This window comes from Plectropomus leopardus, chromosome 4, assembly GCF_008729295.1.
Source record: "Plectropomus leopardus isolate mb chromosome 4, YSFRI_Pleo_2.0, whole genome shotgun sequence".
Lineage (NCBI taxonomy): Eukaryota > Metazoa > Chordata > Actinopteri > Perciformes > Serranidae > Plectropomus > Plectropomus leopardus.
The window spans coordinates 3,616,722-3,642,308 of record NC_056466.1 but is presented as its reverse complement, the minus strand read 5'-3'; the positions used below and the strand labels follow the sequence as shown (position 1 = coordinate 3,642,308).

At 38.6% G+C, this 25,587-nt stretch overlaps 1 protein-coding gene across 3 annotated transcripts; it reads right to left on the bottom strand.

Annotated features, from left to right (window-relative positions):
- Nucleotides 1-1,692: 1,692 nt before the first annotated feature.
- Nucleotides 1,693-24,298, bottom strand: tab1 (TGF-beta activated kinase 1/MAP3K7 binding protein 1). 3 transcript variants are annotated; one of them, XM_042485790.1, is made up of 11 exons: nucleotides 24,237-24,298; nucleotides 21,452-21,582; nucleotides 20,086-20,239; nucleotides 19,633-19,728; nucleotides 18,699-18,837; nucleotides 13,912-14,028; nucleotides 11,497-11,608; nucleotides 9,284-9,428; nucleotides 7,910-8,123; nucleotides 5,393-5,546; nucleotides 1,693-2,521 (listed from the first exon to the last, which is right to left on the bottom strand). In XM_042485790.1, the coding sequence occupies exons 1-11, from the start codon at nucleotides 24,267-24,269 to the stop codon at nucleotides 2,296-2,298; spliced, it is 1,521 nt and encodes a 506-aa protein (XP_042341724.1). In that variant the 5' UTR covers nucleotides 24,270-24,298; the 3' UTR covers nucleotides 1,693-2,295. The 3 variants fall into 3 exon arrangements, with proteins under 3 accessions (XP_042341724.1, XP_042341725.1, XP_042341726.1); XM_042485791.1 differs by having other exon boundaries at nucleotides 1,693-2,518; XM_042485792.1 differs by having other exon boundaries at nucleotides 18,699-18,807.
- Between the last annotated feature and the right edge of the window lie 1,289 nt (nucleotides 24,299-25,587).

Sequence of the window (25,587 nt, the reverse complement as noted above, 5' to 3'; positions counted from 1 at the left end):
ATAATAAAAAATGTAGAGCCTGATTATTTTTGCCTAATATCTAGAAGATATACTTTTCACACTAACACCCCATACTCACTTTGACATCAAATAAACAATTTTAAGGCCTCTCCAAAGACGTTTAGCGTTAAACCTGTATATCTTTATTTAAAATACTATACTTGATGTTGTCTTTTTTGTTGCAGTAGTCTAGGGTTGCAGCAGTATTTCACAATTCTTATCATTTATATAGTAATTAATGTTACACTGTCTTTTCTCTTATCTCTTTTCCTGTAAGTTTCTATCATTTAATATTTTATATTTTGTTGCACTTTAAAGCACTTTGAAACCACCTTGCCTATTATTATTATTATTATCATAATAATCATGGTCATTATTATTAATTAACTTTCCTCCCTTATTAGTTACAGAGACCTTTGACAGACTGAAAAAGAAGGTAGGCTTTTTTGTTAGCCATTTGCAGCTGGCACCAGTGTTGCATTTTAGGAGAGAAAAAAAAGTATTCATTTTTTTCTCTGAGATACACACCACTACTTATCATCTTATTAAAAAAAAAACAAATGTACTTCCAGTTTTAAACAGTCTTGTTTGTTTCAAAGTGTAGCCGTAGAGAGGAAGTCATCTTCTGATGATGAATTACTGGCAAGGTACTTTGCAGAACGCCCACAGGAACAAATGAGTCATTTAGTGTTAAACTGTACATTAACAAAGCATACCCTATGTGACCACGTCACCACAGATGTTGTGATACTGACCTAATGGGACCTTCCAGGGGGCAGATGTATAAACCATTCATACGCACAATAACTGTGCATATGTCTTTATCCACACATTAACTGGTATTCATAAAGGGTAGGATGTGTGGTGAGAATGTACGCACCTCATGCATTCTTCAGACGAGGCGTTTTAGCTGAGACAGCTGCGGGTGATATGAAGGTAAACGTTAAATATAAGCTAAGTGCGGTAACATTATAATACAACACTGTTTTCACGTTTAGTGCAAATTTCACTGATCGCACAGCCTTCAGTAAAATGTCAAATGCACATTTATAAACTTTATTTTAAATAACTTGTAATTTATCTATGACTTAAATTTAATAATCACAAAAATTGAGATTACACTGTGTTGATGGTTTGTAGAAATGTGAAGAACTGGTGATACAGATGCTGCAAAATATCCACAGCAGTGCTGCTGTGAAATTGAATGAATCACTAAATCACATTATGCTTCCACACTGCCCCTGTTCATATTGCATTATTTCATTATCATGCCTACTCTGCTATTATAGTGCCCTGTTTTTACATAGTAACTAATTTTTAAATTAGTTTTTAATGCATATTATGCACCATGGGGAGTTTGCAGTTTTGATGTATGCTTGCTCATATGACATATAATAACTTTTATTTCTCCTAGTTTGTAATAACAGCTACTCTGGCGCCACTAGAGAACCTCCTGGATGCAATATGATCAGTGAAATTGCGTTGCTTCTTTGCATATAGATACTTATAGATACTGCCAGCAAATTGATGTTTAAGGGCATTTCTATATCCCTTTATGGGGAGCTCTGGGTGTGCAAATGAGGCTTGCAAACTTGTGCCCAGCTTTGCAATGACTGAGATTTGCAGAACAGAACCAGGCACATGCACAGATGAATATGTCTGACGAAAATAATTTGAATGAAAATATCTGTCTTTGCTGGTACACATAGTTTTAGTCGTGAATACAGTTTTATACATCTGGCCCCAGGTCTTGTTTGAACAAATCAAAATTGATATATTTTAAGCAAGAGATGATCAAATGTCATGTTATTAATATGAAGATGAGAGAGCCTATTGAGTCATTTCGAGATTTACTTTCATTAAAAAGTACTTTCAAACGCATCCATTAAATCCATTTTAAGGCCGTACTAATCGCTGTTGACAAACTGTCAAGTATATGAGATTTATGTTTGCAGATACATCTTTTTTACATGTGACAATAATGGCTACAATCTGGATTACATATATTAACAATCACTCATGACCAGCATCTGAAAGAGAAGCGGAAACATCATTTTGTGACACGAGTATCTCACGGTCTCGGGGTTGTTCTTTGCCCACCGGCTCACCCTCTGTTTGACAGCAAGACCCGGTAACCCCAGTCTGTCCTCAATGCGTCCCCATGCACCTTTAGGTCACTTATTTTTACACATTAAAAGCATTTCATCTGTCATTTTAACTACCTCTTAAAATCTTTGTCCCTTTGCAATCCATGTGTCCCTTTCCAATTGGCACCCAGCACCCTCCTGGTCCACCTCACTGGGGTCCCAGTCCTCCCTGGGTGCTCTGGCTGTCACTGTGGTCACTTCCCCACAGGCGGTAAAACTGACTGAAGTCCACGTAAGGTGGCACCCTGCCCGTCTCGTCGGGCTGAGCAGCCTGGCTGCCTCTCTGGCGGAACAGGCTGCCGTCTCCCGAGCTGGAGCTGGAGCTCTGCGTCTGGGTGTTGGTGGACTGGAGGGTGGCTGTGGGACTCTGACTGCTGGGGAGAGTGGAGGTGTAGAGGAGGGAGGAGGAGGAGGAGAAAGGTGGTTGGTTGGGGAGGGTGGAGGTAGAGGAGGAGACAGGTATGAGGGTGGGAATAGAGGAGGAAGAAGTGGGGATGTTGGGAGAGAGGAAGGGGTCCATGTCGTGGGTTGAGAGACAGAGGAGAGAGGTGGAGAGAGGGAGAGGGCGGGGAGGAGGAGGAGTGGTGGAAAGAGAGAAGAGGGAGGTGGAGAGAGGGAGAGGAGGAAGAGGAGAGAGAGGGATAAGGGGGGAAAAAGGGAGTTCAATTATGGGCTGCAGGATGTCGACGGAGGTCTGGCAGGTAGCGGGGTGAAACATGCTAAAGGAGTGGAGACAGGAGAGGCAAGGACAGAGTGTAGGACACAGGATGGATATTTGCGAGTCGGGGCCCATAAGGAAGAGAAATACAGATGTGAGTCAGACAGTGAGTGACAGAGTTTAAGTCATAAAGGAAGAGGAGACAGAGAGGAAATCCTTGTGAAGGAGCGAGCAAAGGTTAAAAAAGGACAGAAAGTGCGCACATGCAGCAAACCTGAAGCAGCAGCAGCATGACCGTTACTCATGAACATTGTTATTACTACACAAGTAGTTTCAAGCAGGTAACTTCCTTAATTCAAGACACATTAAAGCATGCTGAGGAAAGCAATGTTTCATGCTTTGTTATAAATTCAACTTACAATTAACCTGGCAGAAAAGCATCACATATCACATGTTAAGTGTACACAAGTTTAAAAATGTTTTGTTGAAATGCTGTCTGAATCAGCATTTAAGGCACTTTCTAGCAAATTAAAAAGAAGCCAACATCAGCAATTCATGCTGAGGACATTATGGTCTCCCTTTAAAAAAAATAAAGGTAAAATTGTCCCCCCAGTTGATTTTATGTCCAATACTGTAGAAAAGCAAATGTTACAATATGACAACTGTCAATTTATATACCATGGCATACCGAAACCAGTACCTCGCTGCAACCTTTATTAATATTACACAGCAAAACAATGTGATTAACATAATATTATGCTCATATGTTCATGAATGGATTAATTGAGCCACAAATGTCTGACAAGCTGTGCACAATTTACTGCCAGGCCAAGCACCAGCAGCATGAAGGAGAAGAAGACTGGTGCACACATTGTTAACTAGAAATTTCATGGGTTTTTTTCAATGATGAAAATAGACAGCAGATATAGTCTTTCAAGAAAACTAAAACTGCTCTAATATGGTAACATTTTGGAACAGAGCCGACAACAGAGGTAACCTAACTAACTGCAGGTGATGCAGCACTGCCTTTTTGAGCAGCACTTTTGTTTGTTTGTTCCTGTCGCTTGCTTTGAAAGCTCTGCAATAGATGGAGAGCAGCTGATTCATGAAGTTGAAATAAGATTTTATCTACATGATAGCTTCTTGTTTACTAAAAAAAATCGAGAGCCAATGGTAGCAGCTTTGCTGAGGAGAGATTGCTTGGGAGCTGAGAGTTTCTTTCTGTAAATATCACAATATAAAATGTATTTTTCCTGTTTAATAAGTAACGTTAAACGTGTAGGAAGATGACAAGTAGGCTCCTGGCCCATTTTTCTACTGGTTACATTTCCAGTCTGATCTGTTATTATGGCCCACTCTGCAGCAGCTGCTTTGTAAAATGCGACACCCACTAAAACTTAGTATACCTGTACAGCATGGGGTTTGGCTCAATATCAAACAGGTTTAATTTTGTTTTTACACCAGCCCATTTCTAGTCAGGACCATATAAAACGGTAGTGACCAGGAAGTTGCAGCATGAAAATCATGGACACTGCATGGAAAAAACACAAAAATATACGCCAAGCGGACAAAGCTCGTTCCAAAACCAGGGTGAGTCTGGGATTGGCTTTCACTTTCACTTTTTTGCTGGCAAGCACTGAAGAAGAGGATGGGGATGGATGGAGAGGGTGATGAAAAGCGATGCAGAGTTAGCCTGTTTTCTACTGGACAAGTAAGTAAGTGACGACTAAAGTATCGACTTTTCCATTACAACAAACCTAAATATTCTAGAACAGGAGCTTGCAGTATATGTACAAGAAGTCGAGGGAGGACGGACCGAGTTTTAATGTTGTGTTTACAAACTGTGATCCACAATTTTTGCATGTTTAAATCTTTAAATACACGCCCTTTCTACAGTGTTTAACACGGGGGGCTGGTTTTGTGATGTAGCTTGGTACCATGGGGTCATGCCACATACCTGTCGTACAGACTGTGGAAAAAGCATGTGTTGAGCACCAGCTGGCAGTACAAGCAGGACTGGAGGCTGTTACAATTTCAGCACAATTTAAGTAGGAATTTTTCAAACTATTAACTTCTTGGAAAAGCAATAATGTGTTCCTGTATTTTGTTTCTGTACAACACTGTCTAAAAACACAGTAAAACTGACTCCCCAGAGCAACATTGATTTAATTATATTCATATGCTCACAGTACAGCATGCTGGTTATACTTTATGTTCATGTGAAAGTTCAACATTAAAGTACTTTTTCAGCTGTACTTGATCACTGTTCCCTTTCTAGTCTTTGAAAGGGACCCTGGCATGAGCGCTCACAGCAGCGGGACAACAGGGAAGTGAAAACTATGCTTACACATAAATAAGCATGGCAGTGGAGGGACACAGGGGAGTGGAAATCAAGCTAACCTAAAATAAATATAACAAGGGAGGGTCGAGGGAGTTATCTAAAACACAGCCAAAATAAACTTTGGGAGGGGCGAGTGGAGCCAGAAAAAAGCTTACCAACAGCAGTGGGACCGGGGAGTGAAAAAGTTTATGCAGCATAGACACAACAGCGAGAGACAAAAAGCTAAAAGTAACAAACCAAGCTTACCCTGGTGTGGGGGTGCCTTCCTCCAGGGTGGAGGCCGTGTTGGTCCCATTGGTGAGGGTACTCTGTGAAGGCATGACCAGCGAGAGGGTGACACTGGTCTTACTGGTGCTCTGGCTGTTGGAGTAAGGCACTGACACGGGGTAGATACGTCCACCTGAAAGACAGGTGTAAAAGGTTTAAAAATCACTTTCAATTATTGAATCTGTTTCATCTCAGAGCCATCTAGAAAGTTCAATAACCAGTAAGTGAAAGGCTGATGTTGCCTCAGGTGCATCAATATTGTTTTTTTTTCTTTTTACAAGTTCTATTATCAAGAAAAACAGTAAAACTAGTGTGTAGCTTCGGCATTTAATGGGCATCTTGGGAACCTAAAGCAAATTGGATTTTTTCTGCCTTGACTTTGTTATTTTGGCTGTGCGGTATTCTTGGGTTCACCTCTCAAAATCTTTGATTTCTCTTTCTCAAGGCTGGCTGCTCAGTCGAGGATAAACCTAGAACTATTTTAAGTTTTCTTTTGAAGTGTAGCTCTCCACTGGGCTCAACTTTCTCTCTCTTTATTTGAGAAACCAACCCTAAAAGTTTAATATAATCCATATATATATCATAATTCAGATTCTTTTTAACCTTCGGTATGGCTCCAAATTTCAACAATCATAATAAGTCTGAGTCAGGGTCCCCACACATTTTGATGGTCAAAATTTCAAAAGTTTTCCATGACTTTTCAAGAATCCTTTTTTTTTCTTGCCCCACTTACCAGGCGTGTTTTGAATATATCATATTAAAACGCATTATTATTAAACTTGCTGGCATGCATGAAGAGAGAGAGGGAACGAGTGGAGTAAATGAAGAAACGTGTGTGATAAAGACAATGTCCTCACATATCAACGCATATTTGAGCAACGTTATGCCAACAGCTACCAAAAAGTAAATTTGCTGCTATGTAACCTAACATGGAAGCTGATTCACAGATAATAACTGTAACAATTTCATTACAAAATCACAACAAAATTCCATGACTTTTCCGAAACTTTCCAATTATTTTTTTTACTAATCAATGAGTTTTCCAAGCCTGAACAATGCAACTGTGAAATTTCATGAATTCTCCAGGTTTTCCATGACTGTGGAAACCCTGTCTAAAGATGTTTGTGTACCAGCATCTCACCCTAAACTATTACAGCTTAAATACAAAATCTTAAACTACAGTGTTTCTTCCCAACAGCAGTACTGAAGTGTGTGAGTTTTATTTCACCCAGCCAGAAGTTATTTAAGGCTTCCCATGACACAAGAAGGGCTTCAGATACATATTTGTACACGGTTATAGACGTCGAATTATATTTAATAAAATGCTTCCCACACCCATATACTGTTACAATTGCCCTTGTACATGGGGGCAACATTTAACATTGGGTGTTTTAATTAATATTACGACTTTAACATTGCTTGTAAAAACAAGTGGCTGGTAACAAGTAGAACACGAAAACAAGTTACCAAGAAAAGATTTGTTTCCCCTTAATTCAAGAGGTTTTTAAGTAATGACATCAAAACCAAAACATTGTTACAGCTGACCTCAGCCTCCCCTAATAAATCCAGCATTTCCTGTCACAGAGAAAAAAATTACTCAAAGCTAGGAGAAATGCAGGTGAGACAGAGGTGTTCAACAGCAGCGTGTATCCCAGCTTCTACAGAAGTGTTTAATGGTTTGTGTGTGTGTGTGTGTGTGTGTGTGTGTGTGTGTTAAGCAAAGAGGCACTCGGGACAGGCAGATATGTTGGATGTAGCAGTAAATTATGGAAGCAATGTATAGTGAACATTCAGCATGAACTTCAGTTTGTCAAAAGCACCAGATTTGTCACATTTTTGTCACATCTGATCAGCTTTCAAACGACTTGGAAGAAACATCAGCTGATAACGATCGATAGCCAGAACACCTTTTTCTGGGAGTGTTCATCTTTTAATCCTTGCTCTTCCCCAACTCTGGCAGCTCAAAATACAGATAGTGATTTTGTTGCATATGAGGAGATTTTTTTCATAGTAGTGGTGCAACTAAATGCATATGGAGGAAGCAATGAATTATTTAGTGTGATTTTAAACTAAAGCTGAGAGTTGGGACTGTCTAAGAGTGTCCAAAGAGAGCCGCAAGATGATAAACGCATTTGGAAAACAAAGGGATCTACCCCATAAAGTTATTTTTATTTGTTAGAACATTTATCTCTGCTGTTTCTTTGTGAAATACCGAATAGTTTTGTATTCAAGCAATATTTGTATTTAACAATTTTTAGCTTGAAGTGCTAAAAGTTAATAAATTTTGTAACCTATGACAAGGTATAAGTTCACTTTGAGTTGGGCAAAAATAGTTGGAAACCACTGATATAAAGTGTTTTTCACTGTTCTGTATGAATCCAAATAGCAAATTTTCCACATGCTGCTCCACTGCTGTTGGTGCAGCCAGTGTGGAGGTCTGTTCCCTAGGTGAATACTTCATGAAACTTGAACCAATAACAGAATGGCCTTTCCTACCCTGCGTGGGCGTGAGCACTCCGTCAGCCAGCGGGTAGTTGAGCGTGCGGATGAGCAGGGTCATGTCCTCGTGGCGAGAACAGTAGGTTGCCCTCTGACGGCCGGACACGTAGACGTCGTGGTGCAGCCGTTTGACGCGCTCCACCACCGACTGAGCCACGGCCTCCAAGCTGGTCTGCAGGGCCAGCTCTGCCGCTACCATGGCAACGATTTCCTATGGTGGACAGCAGAGGAGACAGGAAAAAGACTGATTAAAGTTAAGGAGCTAAAAAAGATTATGAGGATGGAAAAAAAAGAAGGAAAATACAATAAGTCAGGAAAAATAAAACAGCAATTGATGCCATGGCCAAATAAGGGCAAGAAAACACGAACACAAAAAGAGGCAAGGAACAGAAATAACAATATACACACTTCGGAATAATGGCCCCAAAAGAACCCCTTTTGGAAGAAAAAGTTCCTCCAGGATTGTTAAAAGCATGGATGTTAAATGATCTTTAGCCTAAAATATTCAAATGTTACCAATTTTTGAGAAGGTATTTTTTAGGGCTGCCCCCCTAAAAGTTGAAGACTCGAATCATTTGACTGAGACTGATTCAAGTCGAGAAGTCGTTTTGTTTTGTTTCTTGCTTGTCAGTGTGCTGTGCAGTGTACTTCTGGGGACGTCTTGGTCCCTAGATTTTGGAGTGGAGTGAACACTCTTGACTTCACACTGCTCTTTGATACAGACTGCCGTGTAGACGCGATGCAGCAGCACAGAGGAGGAGACACTCTGTGCCATAAGGCTCTGAGATATTATCATCTTCTCTCTTCTGCATAGAAATGATGAATTTACAGCTTACAGCAACTTTACATGACACATTCTCTGGCTTTGGTTTGAATTGTGATGTTGCCAAAAGATGGTGCTGCACACTGCAGATTAGCACCTTTAACTTGTTTATTGTACGACAGTAAATTATATATTATTATAAGAGGGTTCTACTGTATCATAACAGAGCCCTCTTGAAGAGCTCCAGGTGAAAACTTTCTTCTATCAGGAACCCAAAAGAGTTGTTTTATGGGGACAAGCCAAAGAACCCAACATGATTAAAGTTAGCACCCTAATTTGAGAGGAACAGCAGAAAGATGACGTCAATCAAAAGGAGAAAAGAGCAGGTTTGGGTGGGAGGGGATGATAGAGGTCATCGAAAGGAAGGAAGGAATAAAAAAAAAAAAAAATCAGATTTAGGTTAAAGAAATACAGATATATGCAGAGTAGGTGGTTGGCACAAGAACAAAGAGAAACATCAACATAGAGATTAAAAGAGAAAGAAAGAAAAACAGGTGGTGGAAAGATGACTGAGGCTGGAAAAAAATCATCAGGATGAATCTGCTAACCTGATTGGCTTGTTCGGGGCCGTGGGCGGACTCAAGGGCATTGATTAGACCTTCTGACATCAGCAGCAAGAAGCCTGTCACACTGTCCAGAGACTGGCTGCCATGAATCTCTGGCTCTGCGATGATTGGCCTCGTCTTGGCCGCACTGATGGTGGAGGAGGACAGTACAAGATTGATATAGAGATAATTTGACATCAAGGAAAAAGAAAGAGGAAAGCATGCAGAGACAGAACTGTCAGAGAGTTAAGTAGAAGGAAGGAGGGAGGTACTGAGATTTAAAGAGACATAAGTACACCTGACCTAAATACAGTACGCCCGGCTAATCTCATAGATCCAAAGAAAACACTTATACTTTGTCCACATCAAATTTCCTGCAGTCTCTTTGATGGCACTAAGGAGGAAATTCTATAAAGATTATATTGTGTGTTTTATTGAGGATCATAATTGGAATGACTCGTAGATATCCGAGCCTGATTTGCTTGGCCTGGACTGCAGACAGGAACAGGAAATGAGAAGTGTGAGAGAAGGGGCCCCAGATCATGGAATTTCAAGAGGCTCAGAAAGGCTGGAGGAGAGTCAGATCTGATAACAAAGACCTTAGTATGGAGACAGAGCCTCCACTGTCCAGGTAATGCCGAGTACGCACGCACACACAGATGCGACTTTAAAATGTCTCATTAGATGCCCCAGTTCCACTTGAACCACTGTGCTTAAAGAAAAAGTTCACCATTTTGGGAGGTACACTCCAGTTTCTTGCTGAGAGGTAATTAGGAAGATCAAGACCACTCTTCTGTCTGTTTGCAAAATATGAAGCTAAATCTGGCAGGCAAAAAGCTCAGACTGACAGAAAGGTCCAGTATGTTGGATTTAGGGAGATGCATTGGCAGAAAAGGAAGATAATAGGTTAGTTTTCTTCAGTTTATAATCACCCGAAAACAAGAATGGCTGTGTTTTTGTTGTCTTGGAATCAGCCGTTTATATTGACATGGGGACCCTCGTCCACGGAGATCGTCATGTTGTACCGCCAGGTTTCGACTAGGGGTCGATCAATATTGTTTTTCAGGACAGATACCGCTTATTAGTAGTAATGAGACTGATAATAGATATTTGGAACCCAATATGCATTTACAATAACAATGAAAATCTAATTTTTTTGAATTTGGACTAGAACAAACTCCAACACAAAACTTTGTTTAAATGCCTTCAGCAAATATTTGACCAACACTGAAACTTTCAACATCATATACAGAAAGTTCCAAGCAATGTTTTTTTAGTCAAGTGAAAATTTAAATTAAAAAAATTAATAAATAATAAAAGCTCCCTGAGGTTTTACAAAATACATGTTCCTCCCATGCTGACACTTTCTTTGCACCTTTTAATTAATTTTTCTCTGCAATCATTAAAATAAAACCATCAACACAGATAATCTGCAAAATGCCAGACCGATAATCTGTAGACCCCTAGTTTCTACAATGGCCCAGAATGGACAAACCAAACACTGGCTGGTCTGTAACAATCAGCATCAGAAAAAGTGTTTCTTCTAGCGGTTTAAATCAGCAATTATTTTGAGTAAAAATCTTCTGTGGATAATTCAGCTCCTGAACATCTAAATCTTGAGTAATAAGAGAAAAAAAGGTAAGCACAGATTAGCAGAACTGCTGGACGCCACTAAATCTACTTAAATCGACACACTGTTACTTTAAAAGACTGGAAACGGGGGGAAAACATCTGGCCTGGCTTGATCCGAAGTTTAAAAAAATTGCCTACAGGCACCTCTTAATTTTACAAACTGAGACTTTATAACCTGTTTCTTTAAAATGTGCATTGACAGAAATTCAAACGCCAAAAAAACAAACAGTTACTTCCTGTAGTTCACTGTCCTGAGCCAAGAAACTGTTCCAGCACACAGCTCCTCATAATACTAAAACTTGTTTTCAGTTTAATAAAAACTCGGCTCTTGACCTCCCACTTTGTCTGAATAACAATAACTTCTTGCAAAGACTTAGAATTTTATAATATTGCTTAAAAAAAGCTGTATTCAATTAATAGTTGCTCCTAATAACGTATCAGCTGTGAGATCAGTGCATCATTAGAAAAAGCAAAGGAATGAAGAATATTACAGAAAATGAGGCAGAAAAAGCTAAAGACAATCAAAAAAGTGTGGCAGTATGTGAGTTGTGCATTTATGATGTAGTTTGAGTATCTGACTTCACCTGAGCAGATCGATTTCATTGTAGTTGAACTTGACCCGGTAGTCTCCGAGCCTCCTGGTACTGCTCTGACCAGCAATCTGCCCCGCCTGCCTCACACGAGCTGAATCCACACCTGCATAAAAAAAGGGGAGAGGAGACGCATTAAAAACCAGGAGAGACAGAAAATGAGGACAAACACAGGAGATGAGTTTAAGGATATGATGATAGGCAGAGAGGTTATGGGGGAGAAGAGTAAATGATTTAGTACGGAGAGGAAAGTTTAATGAAATAACACAAAAGCAATAAGAAGAAGCAGGAAAATGTGGGTGGGAGGAGAAGAGGGGGAGGGTGGGTGTATGTGTTTGGGAGATGGATGAAAAAGTGAGCGGAGAGGTCACCTTCAGCTGGGTTAATGGAATGACTGCCATTTCATTTAAATCATTCAGAGAGGGGCCAGAACAACAGAATAATCATGTGACTCCCAACTGGAGACGGAGAGAAGGAGCGAGAGCACAAAGAGAGACAGAGAGCTCTGCATCCTCTTCTAATGATGTGCTGTGAAATGCTGGGAAACAATGCAGCTAATTCTCCGTTATATTCATTACAGGTGCCAGGCTGCACCTAATGCTTCCTCCATAATGCTAAACACAATCTATGCATTTCCTGCTATAGACAAGACCCTCATTACTGGACCATTAGCCTGGCTGTCCACCGTGGATAGATGGCTCCACGTGCGTCTCTGTGCTCGGCGACACTAATGGCTGTTTCTCTGTCAGCCCGAAAGTCCTGCATGGAATGCAAGGAATGTAATGTAAAGTATGTTTGCTATGCTACTGTGCAAATTTGATTTCTTCCAAGATACACTTCTGACTACTCATCCGACCAAAAATACTACAGTTATTTAGGTAAACAAAAAAAAGAAAAAAAGAAAAATGCTCTTTTGTAAAATCTAATCTGAGGTTCCTGAGGTTTCTACCATTTTTTTTATTCTCCCGTTACAGGAGCTTTTCGGGTGAGTTTTTCCGACGATGCGAGGGTCTAAGGGCAGAGGGATGTTGTATGCTTTAAAGCCCTCTGAGGCAAACTGTGTTTTGTGATAATGGGCTTTATAAATAACATTGACTTGACTTAAAATTGTCTTTTGGTAACTCACTGGAAGAAAAACAAAAAAACAAAATAGCAGCAGAGTCAGTCAAGAACAAGAAGAGAGAAGCAGCACTGCTAATCATTTTAGTGAAATGGGATGTCACTGACCAAATTAAGTGAGATATCTGTCTGGGTGGGTATCGGGGCATAGTTGGCTCAGAGCTAAAAATGCCCATTATGGCTAAGAATAACATACCTTTACCCCAAACTGAGCGCTAATTAAACATAAGTTACATCAGTATAAAAAACGTGAAATGCCAGGGACCAGATTTAGCATTTTGTGGTTGTATGCTACCACTAACAAGTCAAGTTGCAGTTAACATCCATGTCTATCAAGACTGATATGTAGACATGAGAGTTCACAATGTGTCAAATGCTGATGTCACTACAAAGAAGCCGCAAATTTTAAAACACGGATGCTTCACACGCATCTTCCCCCGCCGCCACAGAAGATCTATACAATCAGCAAAATGTCGAGATGGACACCAAACATTAGTTTCACCAATTCAGTATCAGACTAAATTTCTCCCCTTCTGTTCCTCAGTTATGACGTTAAGAAATGGCCACAATGGCAAAACATTATAATGTCACAGTAAAGCTGACCTTTGACCTTTTGGATATTAAATTCCATCACTCTATAATTTTATCTCATGAGACATTTTTTGTTAAATTTTGTCGTGATGAGCATTATGAATTCTTGAGTTCAAGGCAAAACATGTTATGTGAGGTCACAGTGACCTTAGATCCCCAAAATCTATTCAATTTCCTTCTTGAGATATTGCATTATTGAGAATAAGATGAATACCAGGTCACAGTGATCTTGACCTTTGACCACAGGAATCTTATCATTTCAGCTTGAGTTAAATGGATGTTTGTGTCAAATTTAAGGAAATTAGCTCAGGGCCTTCTTTGGATATCACATTACAGAGAAAGACATGGATACCAGGTCACAGTAATCTTGCCCTTTGACAGCCAAAATCTTATTAGTTCAGCCTTGAGTCTAAATGGATGTTTGTGCCAAATCTGAAGAAATCCTGTCAGTGTTATTGAGGTATCAACATCTCGAGACTGAAACAAACAGACCACCTGAAAACAAAAGGCCTGCAGTCACGACTATCGCTGACATGGAGGCATGAAATTAAAGTCAAAAGAATGTTTAATAGTGCAGAAAAAATATCTGAAGCTTAACTTTAAAAAAAGATGAATTCCTAAAATAGTACGGAGAATAAATCTCAACCAAATAACTGAACGTAATTGATCCGTATCAGACTATCTATCTGAGTGTCTCACCCAGTGCAGCCAGTCTCTGCAGCTCGTCTTCGTTGTCAGTGCTGTGTGGTCGGCCGATCTGTAAAACCTGGTTCTGACCGTCGCTGCTGGACTTGCACAGCAGTGCTCTGTTCGTACCTGGAAACCCAGACAAAGAGACAAAGATTCAGAAAACGAGAATGAGCACTCCTAACATAGGTTCATGCTGTAAACTAATCATTTTGTCTTTGAGGAGAGTCAACAATTCATACAAGGTTAAATGGATTGTAAACAAAAAGAATCAAATTCCTTCCGTAAATCTAATGGGTGCGACAGCAGCCAGCAGAAACAGAAAATATGAAGATGGAATTAAGTTGTAATATTTTTCATTTCAGCTTTTTGTTAACACTGTCTCAGAGAGAACCTCATTCGACTCTCTCGCCATTTTTGAGAATGAAACATTTTGCCTTCAAATTTTTCCACACATTACTGATGCAGGGACAAAGACACACTGACGCTGCTCTGCTGTGACTCAGAGGCTCAAACCTCCGCCAATGAATCAGCAAGGAAACAGTGGCACTTTTACAAAGCTAAATATCAATCACCGAATGATTAATCCAGTTGCTGACACAAGCCGACCAGAGATACATGAATGATTATTTCATTTTTATATTGAAATTTTTGGGCCACTGAGCAGGAGCCTGGCGATGACCACCCACATTTCTAATTCTGTAAATGCCATCCAAGGCCATCCAATTAGCCACATTATAGTGAAATTGCAGACAGGGGCCCCCTGCGCCTCTTTCTGTCCTCTCTGCGGGGTCCTGTGCTTCAGCCCCTGTAACCCCATGTGCTAATCAGCCAGAGCAGACATGACGCATCGCTTTTGTAGTGTTCAAAACTAATTTATTGGTCATGAAAAACTGCATATACTCTCTCAGTGAGCCTGGCAATAATCCTCATGTTCCAAAATGCAACTTGTAATTGCTACATATGTGAAAACAACCAACCAGTTGTATGTCCATATACCCTTGGCTGCCACCCACACACTCGCAGCATATCAAATTATGGGTCACATGACCTTAACTGTCAAATATATTCCACATCAACGCACAGCTGGAAGAGCTTTTTCAAGAACACTTACTCGTATGTTTAAACTACACTGGGATTCATGTTCGGTCAACTTTGAACTTCTGACCCTCACACAAAAGGCCAGTGGGGAGAAAGTGCTCCTTTCTACTCGCTACTAATTACTGCACCCCCACCCCGTTTTCTGCTCTGTGCCATGTCCTCGAGGACAAAAGAAAATGAAATCCCAGAGAGGGAGGGAGGGGGGGGGGGAGCGGGCGACAGAGAGAGCGAGCGAGAGAGGGGGGGGTCTTTTTCCTTTGGCTGCTACAGAATCTAGGTTGTTAGCAAAAAAAACAGAAACATCTAAATCATTGAATTTAAGGGATTTACACTAAACGGAGTTACTTTCAATTAAAGCAACTTTAAACTAATATCCATACCCTTGATTAATGTGCCAAGATACATGAAACAAGCGCCGTATACAGCAGCTGCGGTCTAGCACTTTAACTTTGATGATTCTTAAAGAGAAATACTTCTGAGGGATAACAGTGGCTCCCCCGGGCTGGTGTGTGTATGTGTGTTTGAGTGTGTTTTTGTTTCCAACAGTCTAGAATATTAATTACAAATGCTTTTTTTTTTTTCTGGGCTGTAGCTTAAGATGTAAGGTGGGAATCTGCACACACTAATATTTATACACACACGTGCGCAGAATGAGCTATAATGTGACAGCCTCTGCAGCTGTCGTCTACAGGAGCCTGATTTGGCATCAGGGATTCAAAAACAATGACCGACACTGAAGTTGTGTTTTGAATGAAGACAGTCCAACATCCGTCTGAAGGCCACAGAAAAAGAATCCGTGGGAACAATTTCTGGTTCTCTGTAGAAATAAACTTTCTGCAGAGCATGTAAGCACATGTTTGCTGGAGGGGCATTTCATGATGTCTATGTGAGGCCTTTTTAAATCCACGACAAATCAGCATTTGTTTTGGTCAATTCTAACAAAATAATCTTGATACTGGGTCTTCAACAAGGGGTCCGCAACCCCCAGGGGGTCCTCAGAGTAAATGCATGGGGGGGACCAAATTATTCTTTGGTAATTTAATTTTTAAAAATTTAAAGTTTTACCCTAGGTTTTTTATTTCTTTTAATTAAAATATGTCTGCAAGTGCACATTAACATGAATCCAACATATTATTAGATAATTGGCCTATTTGTAAAACAAAACAAAGCAAAAATAAGTTACTCTGAAATATTTCTAAAGCTAATCCACTGTGAGGGACCTGTCCAAAACAGTGAGGTGAACTAATCGGCAAACATTTACGTATTGAAACATATTGCCGGACAAGCTGTATGATTATTCCAGGTGTATGGACATTCTTGTGAGCCAGAGTGGATCATTTTGTACCTTTTCAAGCAAAAGACCCTGAAAAATCTATCTCAGACACATACATGTTCAAAACATATGAATCTGAAAATCATTAATATTTAAAAACCTTTAAACCCTATTTACCATTAAAGGGTATGTTTATATGTTGCACTTTAGGCCGCTCTACACATCATTGTAGGCCGAGTTAAACATACAACTCAATTATAAAGAGGATATGTAGACGGGGGTCCCTCTACTTTACTGTGCTATATAATTTTGCAACCATTCCTATGGTTGATATCTGTATTCATGTATGTGAATTCTGTGAGTAAAAGTACATGGCCATGGAAATATTTAGCACCTTTAATCTAAAAGCTACTTTAAGTTCAGAACTAAAATTAACAAATAAGGTAAAAAGGAGTAACTGTACGAATGATACTTTATGCAGAACAGGATGAGAAATAATGAAGAGGCATACCTGCCCAACCAGAACCCGGCTCTTACACGCTCTGCCTGCAGCTGATGCTGTGCATCCAGTATTAGCTTACATGCTGCTAAAAATAGAACTAGTGCCGTCTTGGTAGAGAAGCAAAATGAGCACAAGAAAGATGGGAGACTTAATAAATGCCACATGCACAACAAAGTGTCTCACTGCTCAATGATTCTGTGCTGTTCGAAACTGTTGCATAAGTTTGATATTTAAGCTGTTTTTAATGAATGACTGAAAATGAGAAATAGGGAGGTGGAAACAGACTGAAACCTGCAGAACACATTTATCTGCAGTGTTTGGTGATTATTTCTGCCTGTAACGTATTGCGATGAAATCATAAGCTCAAAAATGAACAAAAAATACTAATTTTTTAAAAAAAATGCTGTCCTCTCATACACGTCCCTCTCTGTCTCTCTCACTTGCTCATTCACTCAACTTGCGCCGACCCTTATTCGACCCTCAATTTATGGTTCCACATTGTGCCATCAGCCATGATTAACCCTGCCAACGCCACTCCCAAATTCCCTTAACCTTTGGAAAGTACTCTTCCCACAGAAGGAACTTATTTTCCCATGTGGAACCACCTGAACTAAATATGTCCCTGCTGCCTCCGGTTGAAACTAAAGTTCAGTTCCTGAGTTCCACAAAAGGTTCTTTGTCCCCTAGGAAAGTTCCCTGTGGTGGAGATGGCCTATATGGATTCAAAAACTTTCAAGTCCCTATCTGCTTTCTGAGAATACCACCCAGCAAGTCCAAAAGAAGTGAATGTGATTTCCAAAGAGTGACAGTCCTAAACTAAAACCTGTGTAAGTCTGACACCTACTGGTGTAAAGCACACTCTTAAGTGCTGCTCTTTTGTGCAAACCACATTTTCCAGCACCATTACAAAAACGCAAAATATTTTAAACGAAATTACAGTATTTCTTCTTTTTAATAATGACTCTGTAGTATTTCTAAATAAAAACATCTCAATAAAAGGGGAATCACCCGAGGCCCCTCAATACAATATTATCACTACACTTAAGTCACAATACAATGTTGTTGCTATTTTAAACTCTGGATACACTATAATATTGGCACATCATACATATTGGCTAATATAAAATGAAATATTGCAGTCAGCCAACATGCTGATTTTATGTCAATATGGCAAACTGATATTTTATTTTATTTATTTATATTTCATTGACAAAGTGAACATATTTATAGTAATATATTTTATAGCATTCTTCTTATTTTGCACAATAAATGAACATTAAAATACATTGAAAATCATTGTATAGTATGTCTCCATCTGTTGGTGGACCATCATTATAAGAGCATGCATAATATGATGTTAATTCCACTACAGAGGAGACTTATGATCTCTAAAATCAGGTAAAAAACAGTAAACATATCAATATCAGTTATCAACCAAATAGGTTTTTATATATCGCCAAAAAAATCCCATGTTGCGCATCTCTGTCTTAAACCTTGTAATAAGCAATAAAAATACGACATGTAATAAATCACATAGTGATATATTGTGATTTATTACGTATTTTAAACCACGTACTATGTTGAGATAGCGTTTTCAGACTCACTACTGTCATTTTTATTGCAGTAAAATGTATCTTGTAGACTGAAAGAGCAGTTTACTTTATTATTATAGTAGCCTACTAAATGTTATAATTTCTATTAAATTGAAATTAAATTAAATTAAATTAAGTTGTTCTAATTTGTATTTTAATATTAATCATCTCTATAATAACAAACAGATACTTGGCATCCGTCTATTAATATAATATTGGCACACAGATTATGCAATACTAAGCTGTATCGATTATTTCCCCCCACCCCTACTCTGTAACCGTCCTGTCAAAGTCAGACAACTGCAGCATGTGTAAACGTGTGTGTCCATACCAACATTGGCGATATAGAGCTTGTTGTTGAGGATCAGCGCCACCACAGCTGTAGCTCCTCCTGACACCTCCTGCTCCAGCTCCTTGAGACGCTCCTGCACCTTCTGACTCTGAGGAGAGAGCTGGTGGAATGACACATTCTGACCAGCCGGGAGGAGATGAAGAAGAAAAGAGGCGGGAAGGAAGGTGGGAGTAGTTTAGGTAAAGAAAATGTAGTGAGTGGGAGGAGAGGAAAGTGAGGGGAATATAAAAAAGTGGTTGGGAGTTGTTGAGAGTAGGCAGATTTAAGGAGAAAAAGCAATAATAAGACAAGTGATAAAAAGAGGAGGTGAGTAATAAAAGAGCATTGAGTAAGAGACATGAGCCAGGGTGATAGGTAAGTGGAAACAAGAGGAGAGGGAGGAGTGGAGAAGGAGGGAAAAAAGGAAGCAGGCAGGAGGTGAGATGAAACGGGATAAGAGATGAGTAAGAGGGCCGGAGAAAGTGGGAATGAAAGAGAAAGATAAGCAAACAAGAAAAAGTGCGAGAACAGAGAAAAAGAGATTATGACTGGATGTTCTTAATGAACCGACTCACAGCGACAAGAAGTGACTAACATCATCTGACAAAAACACCCACAACCAGATGCGATATCAGAACTGAATATGTGAAGTACAGAAAAGCAGAATGAAGAGGAGACATATCATGAGGAGAAAAGGACGGGGGGGGGGGGGGGGGCTGGATCCGGAGAGGGAAAACTAAGACCGGCTTATCTAATGAAACCGGCTGATGAGACCAATTAGAACATAACAAGCTCATTTTCCAATGGCTGAGCATTAGCACACACTAATGACCAAAACTGTGGTTGCTACGGAAACAAACCCAGCACCCCTCCTCTCAATTTTCTGCCAAATCTGTCAATATGGTTTACATTGTGTGCGTTTATGTGTTTGTACCTCATTGTGTGGTAGGAGGTAGTTGGACAGATGAGCTTTCTCTGCCAGAGCGTCATCTATCGTCTCAAAGTAGCTCTTCTCCACCACATCAAAGGCCTGCGAAAACAAGAACATCCCGGATGACATGATGCTGGTAATTATTTTTATAGGTCAGTCTGCACAGCACATCAATGCAAAGTACACACTCTAAATATTGTGCATGCGCTATGAAGTTCATATCTGAGATACAGAACGTACAGGGTATCTGCACATTTTTATAGTACAAATTTGAGAGCTTTTTAATACCTCTACATGGGGCTGGGCGATAAAACGAGTTAAAAACGTGTTTTAAAAGAATCTATTTCTTACCCTGGAGAATAAAGTAAAAGACTTTCCCACTCCTCCCAGAATATAAATACATCATACAATTTGCTTTGTGATCAATAACTCGTCAAACTGTTAACACACACACACCTGTGTGAGGATCCTGCGGACGTCGCTGTCTGTGTGACTGGAGTTGAGCTGTCCGAGCAGCAGTTCAGCTGTCAGACACTGAGAGGCAAAACTGGCCACTCTGCTGCCATCATACCCGTTAAAAACACCGTACAGGAAACAGCCATCCTCGCCTCTGATTGGTGGAGAAAAAACACAAACATGCAGCTTCTGCTTCACTTCAGTGAGGGAAGACAGACAAAAACAAAAAAAAACTCTGAGGACTGGAGCGTTTTGTATAATTATGAAGGCTCAGAGGTGTGCGTAGTCAAATAATTTTCTATTTGAGGCAAAGTGAAATGCCACATTTCGATTATATTTGAATCTGACACACACTGTATGCACAGTTTCTGGAGATGGGTGTTTGTTAATAACTAGTGCAAAGCATGGCCGCCTCAATAAATCCCTTCATATTTGCAACAAGATGACACAGTATGTCAGTCATCAAACATCTACTACTGGGATGTACTGTATATGTAACAAGGTTTGGATAAAACTGATTTATTTATACAGCAGTTGGCAAGCCGAGCCACGCAGTCACGAGGGAAACCTGTGAGGCCGGTTAAACACATGTCTCTGACTGTGCTTACTGTGCACTATCACCGCCAAAAAGTCACCCCTGCATATTCAGGGCCACACACCTAATGTCCATACTTCACTTGAACCCCTGTTGGAAGATTTACTATAACAGAAGAGTACTACGATGTCGTCAATTATATAATGTCGACATTTTGGAAGAAAAAAATGCAATCTACATTTATACTGAGTGACAATAAGCTTGCATATTTTGTTTTTTAATGTAAGATGAAAAAAGAAGTGGATAAAAATATTCCTATTCTAGCAAGAAATATTGTAGTGGTGAAATGACTTATTGACTTATAACCACTTTTAAGTCAAAGCTAAAACCGTTTGTTTTTTACACTGCCTACTCCACCAGGTATGAATAAAAACTTATTTTAAACAAAATTTAAAATCATTTTAAACAACCTTTCTATCTTTGCACCTCTTGTCGGCACTTTTGCTTTTTAATGGTAATTTTTGGTTTTTTTTGTAATCATTTTGTAATTTAACTTTCATATCTTATCTGTTTACTTTTTTATTGTAAATCTGTATCATTTCTTATGTTTTATATTTCATTGCTCTGTAAGGGAATTTACATCACCTTCTTGTATGAAATGTGCTATACACATAAAGCTGCCTTACGATACAAACTGATGAACACTGACAAAAGTAGTCGACTTGGCTTCTTAGATGAAGATATTGAGCCTAAGTGACACTGCTGTTGCCTCATCAACAGTTTTCAGTCCAAACATGATGTTATTCCTTTTACGTGTCCAGAGTGTCTCACCTGAACCTGAGGTGTCCGTCCTCATTGGGGTGACTCTGAGTTCCTTTACCATCGGGGCCATACACACAGTTGGTTGCTGCGCCAACCCCGCACATCTGACACAGCGGCAGGTCATCTGTCCAGCTCTGATGCTGTCAACGACAAAAAAGGAATATATCACAAAAGCCCTTTCTCTGTAAATCTATGGAAGAAAAGCCTTCAGTACAGAGAGAAGACTAAAAGCTTAAAGAAACCTTAATTCGTCTCCTCTTAGATCCTTTAACTGTCTTGTTTAACATCACACATCATATGAGATACCCCAGTAGGACAGATGCAGTGACTTCATTTACAGGATCCCTCTGCGTATGTGTGATTTAGGGAGCTAAGCACATTTTCTGTCTTTTGTAATGTCTCCCAGACAGCCTGCACACAATGTTGGCGATGAGTGACGCACATTATGACCCCTAATGTAAGCTAACCATGACACAGAAAAAACATCCATTGTCTTCAAATTATATTAAAATCCTCGTGCATAAATAATTTCTCTATTAGAGTATACTGACTTCGTCTACCACAGATTAGTGATTTAAAGTTGACTTAACTGTCTACTTTGCAAAAGCAGTTAGGCAGATATAAATTAGGCAGATTTAAATGAGCTCTTCCTTTAAACCTCTGAGTTATATGAGAATGTCGCATCAAGTACTATTTGATAAATGGATTAATGGAAAAATCAAAACCAGCAAGTGTTTTAATGAGACAAATAAATACTAGGTGGGAATCACCAGAGGCTCCATGATATGATATTATCACGATACCTAAGCCACAGAATATTAATGCAATTCTAAATGTGCTGTGATATAATGAGAATTGCAATATATTGCCATTTATGACTTTTTTCATCCACTTGCTAAATATTTCCCCAAAGAAAAACATCTGTATCATCTAATAAGATAAAGTTTTTAGTCTGTTCTTCTCACTTCACTATTTTTTATTGCAGATTACTGTATATATTGGACTGAAACCACAATTAATTTTATTATTCTAGTAGGCTACCAAAATGTATATGTTTGATTTGTATATGTAATATTAATATATTATATAATTTTAAAAAATCAATACTTGCAACATCTTGCCAAACAAAAATATCACAAAACTAGAGTGTATCAATTTTGCCCTTCACTGCAATATATGCTCATCTGCATGTAATGTAATTTCTAAATTCATGTCCACCTAAAGGAAGAGCTGGACTTGTATTAATTCATTTTTCTGTTGTTTGTGCACTGTCATGTGTGCTACTTTTGGCAGATTCACTGTGTATGGACAACTTTCTCCTATGCACGTGTTGCTGAATGCATTTTACTGTAAAGTTCACTGAGTTTACTTGTCATGGAAAGCATTAATAAATGCATTTGCCTGGTATTTCTAAAAGCACTACCATGCTATTTGCAACTGTGTGTAACAGGTTGACATGGCTAGGCTGTAAACCAAGCATCAAGTATTTCTCAATAATAATAATAATAATAATAATAATAATAATAATAATAATAATATTATAAAGCATAAAGTGCTTCCCAGATTAAAAGAATAGAAATAGAAGAAGAATAAAAATAAAATATATCAGAAACTCTTTTAGCCCCTCTCCCACCCTCCTTAGGACATCATTTAGATAGATAGATATATATACTACATATTACTTTATATATCCAGAATGACATCTACGCAGTCAGACGCTCACTATCACTCAAACAAGAAAAACACAAGAAAAACAGCAATTACAATAACAGCGCAAACACGAAACAGCACTGAATACATTAACATATGGGAGTGCATGTGCAAAAATACACTTTCATAAAAATATAAGTAAAATGTACATAAGAGAATTAAGCTTATATAAGCAGATAGAAATTTAAAAAATGAAAGAAATAACAATGGTCATATGCATACGAGACGCTAATAAATGAGATAATCTCATATAGATATATATATATAGGCTGTCTGTATTTTTCTTGATTTTCATTGATGTTTTTCATTTCTGTTATTGTTTTTAATCTCTGTGAGGCACTTTGTGTTACTCTCTGTATGAAAAGTGCCATACAAATAAAGATTTGATTGATTGATTGATTGATATAAAACAGGTTGATACCGATAAAAGACTAAACTCATATTCAAAAATATAAGGAAGTGAATGACATATTCACATAATAATGAGAGCTGGAGAGCAATAACGTGTATTCATCCACCGTTTCTAATGATTAACAAAATGCCATTTGAAATGAACGACCTCAGTCTGAAATAAAACATTAGACGGTTGTCACCTAACTCAACGGGAGTCCTAAAAAAGACCTCACAAGCAACATGCATTAAATTTTCGCTGCCAAAAAGCAACGTTTCAGGGGAAACACACCAAAGCTACAGTATCTCATTCAGTTAGCCGATTCTGAGTGTCAGCTAAGTTAAGTCTGTGGGAGATAATTAAAATATGCAACGTTACAACCGGTCACATAGTTACACCTTCCTATTATTAGCAGTATTAGCTGCCCCCGGTGGTTAGACATTAATAAAATCGCATTACGTTGAGATGAAAGTTGGCTAATTTAGCTAGCTACCTGTTAGCAAACAACTTCAAAAGCCCAGCTACGTTAGCTAGCGCTAGCATCACTAAACGAAAACAAAACAACACTGAACGGAACAAAACAAACGAATACGAGCAGCCAGGCAGATACAAGACACCTAAACAGTGTTTAAAGTAGTGCAAAAGTGAAAAAACAGGTTGGTGAGAGTGATAAATAACTGAGTTTTCACTTACGCTCTGCATCAAATTCCTGCGCTGGGCCGCCATGTTGGACGGTGCGAGTTGCGTTCAGGGATTCACTGCAAGGTCGAAACTTTAAGATTTGAGGTGAAACACTCCTGTCATTAAATTCAGTAGAAAGTTTAACTATCAAATTACATTAAAAAAATGCTTAAACTAATACAGTTACTGACTGCTGTGATTCACCACTAATGTGAATACCAGAAAACACAACATGGGAATATATATATTTTTTTATTTCATTACCGCAAAAATAAAATAACAAATTAAAACTAAAATTCACTTCATGTTTTTTTTTTAGATAACGTGTTTAAATTATGTCGTGTTGTGTTTTTAAACGTCTTGCCACTTCGGGTCAAGTGGTGTGTTATACTGCTCAGCTCAGATTTAATGGTCGCCTTCTAATTTCCGACATCATGTTAAGGCAGCAATCGTATAAATTATGTAAAAATATTGTGAATTTTTATAAAAAAAAAAAAAAAAAAAAAAACAATTTAAATAATCATATGCTTTCTTTGTGGACGCAAATCGAAACATTTAAGTTGAAGCCTTTAACTTAGTATTTTTTTTTAAGAGAGAAGAAATAAACAGTACTTCCGTTTAGTTGCCACATTGGATTTATATATTGGATTTCCTTATACATCCATGGATTTATTCAGCAATATCGCCACCATGTGTATTTATTATCAACTACAATAATAAACTGCTACATGTTGCTGACGGCTGTTGGGACTTTTTAGCATATATTTGATTTTTTTTTATGTCTTATTGCTTCGTAAATGAAAGTCTATGTATATAGTTAGTTATATATAGTTTGTCCTCTAAGCAAAATATATAATTAGCCAATCTTTGTTTAAAGATAATTACATTGATTAAACATTACAAAATATACTTAAAAATTGAGGTAATTTAGTCTTTTGAAATAAAAAAAATGCTACAAGGCAATAAGGAAGCATATTTAAAAGTTTTACTTTGCTGCCAGCTATAATAATTATTTGTATTTGAGTTTTCATTGATATATTCAGATACAGTATTTATGAATGTATAATATATTAATCAGCTGATTTCTGGAGAGAAGTGCATATTTTGATAATGCACTTTAATAAAGCTTAGCCTTTGTTAAGTGTTTTTTTTTTAAGTGTTATTATGTGCTCATAATTGAGGAAATGATCTAAAATAAACAGTAACACACAACTGAGTAGCTTCACACACCACTGGTTTGTTCTGTAGGGCGTGGCAAATGAGTTAAAAGAATTTAAGTATACTTTAACATACACCAAATCAAAGTACTCACTGTAAAATGTGCACTTAGATGTGACTCCAAGTAAAGATGTCTCCAGTAGAG

Excerpts from the sequence above, each read along its gene's own strand:
- tab1 (XM_042485790.1), bottom strand. The coding sequence starts at position 24,269 with ATGGCGGCCCAGCGCAGGAATTTGATGCAGAGC. Across the intron at positions 21,583-24,236 it reads GCAGGAATTTGATGCAGAGC|CATCAGAGCTGGACAGATGA; the intron begins GTAAGTGAAAAC and ends TGTCGTTGACAG. Across the intron at positions 11,609-13,911 it reads GCAGAGACTGGCTGCACTGG|GTGTGGATTCAGCTCGTGTG; the intron begins GTGAGACACTCA and ends TTTTTTATGCAG.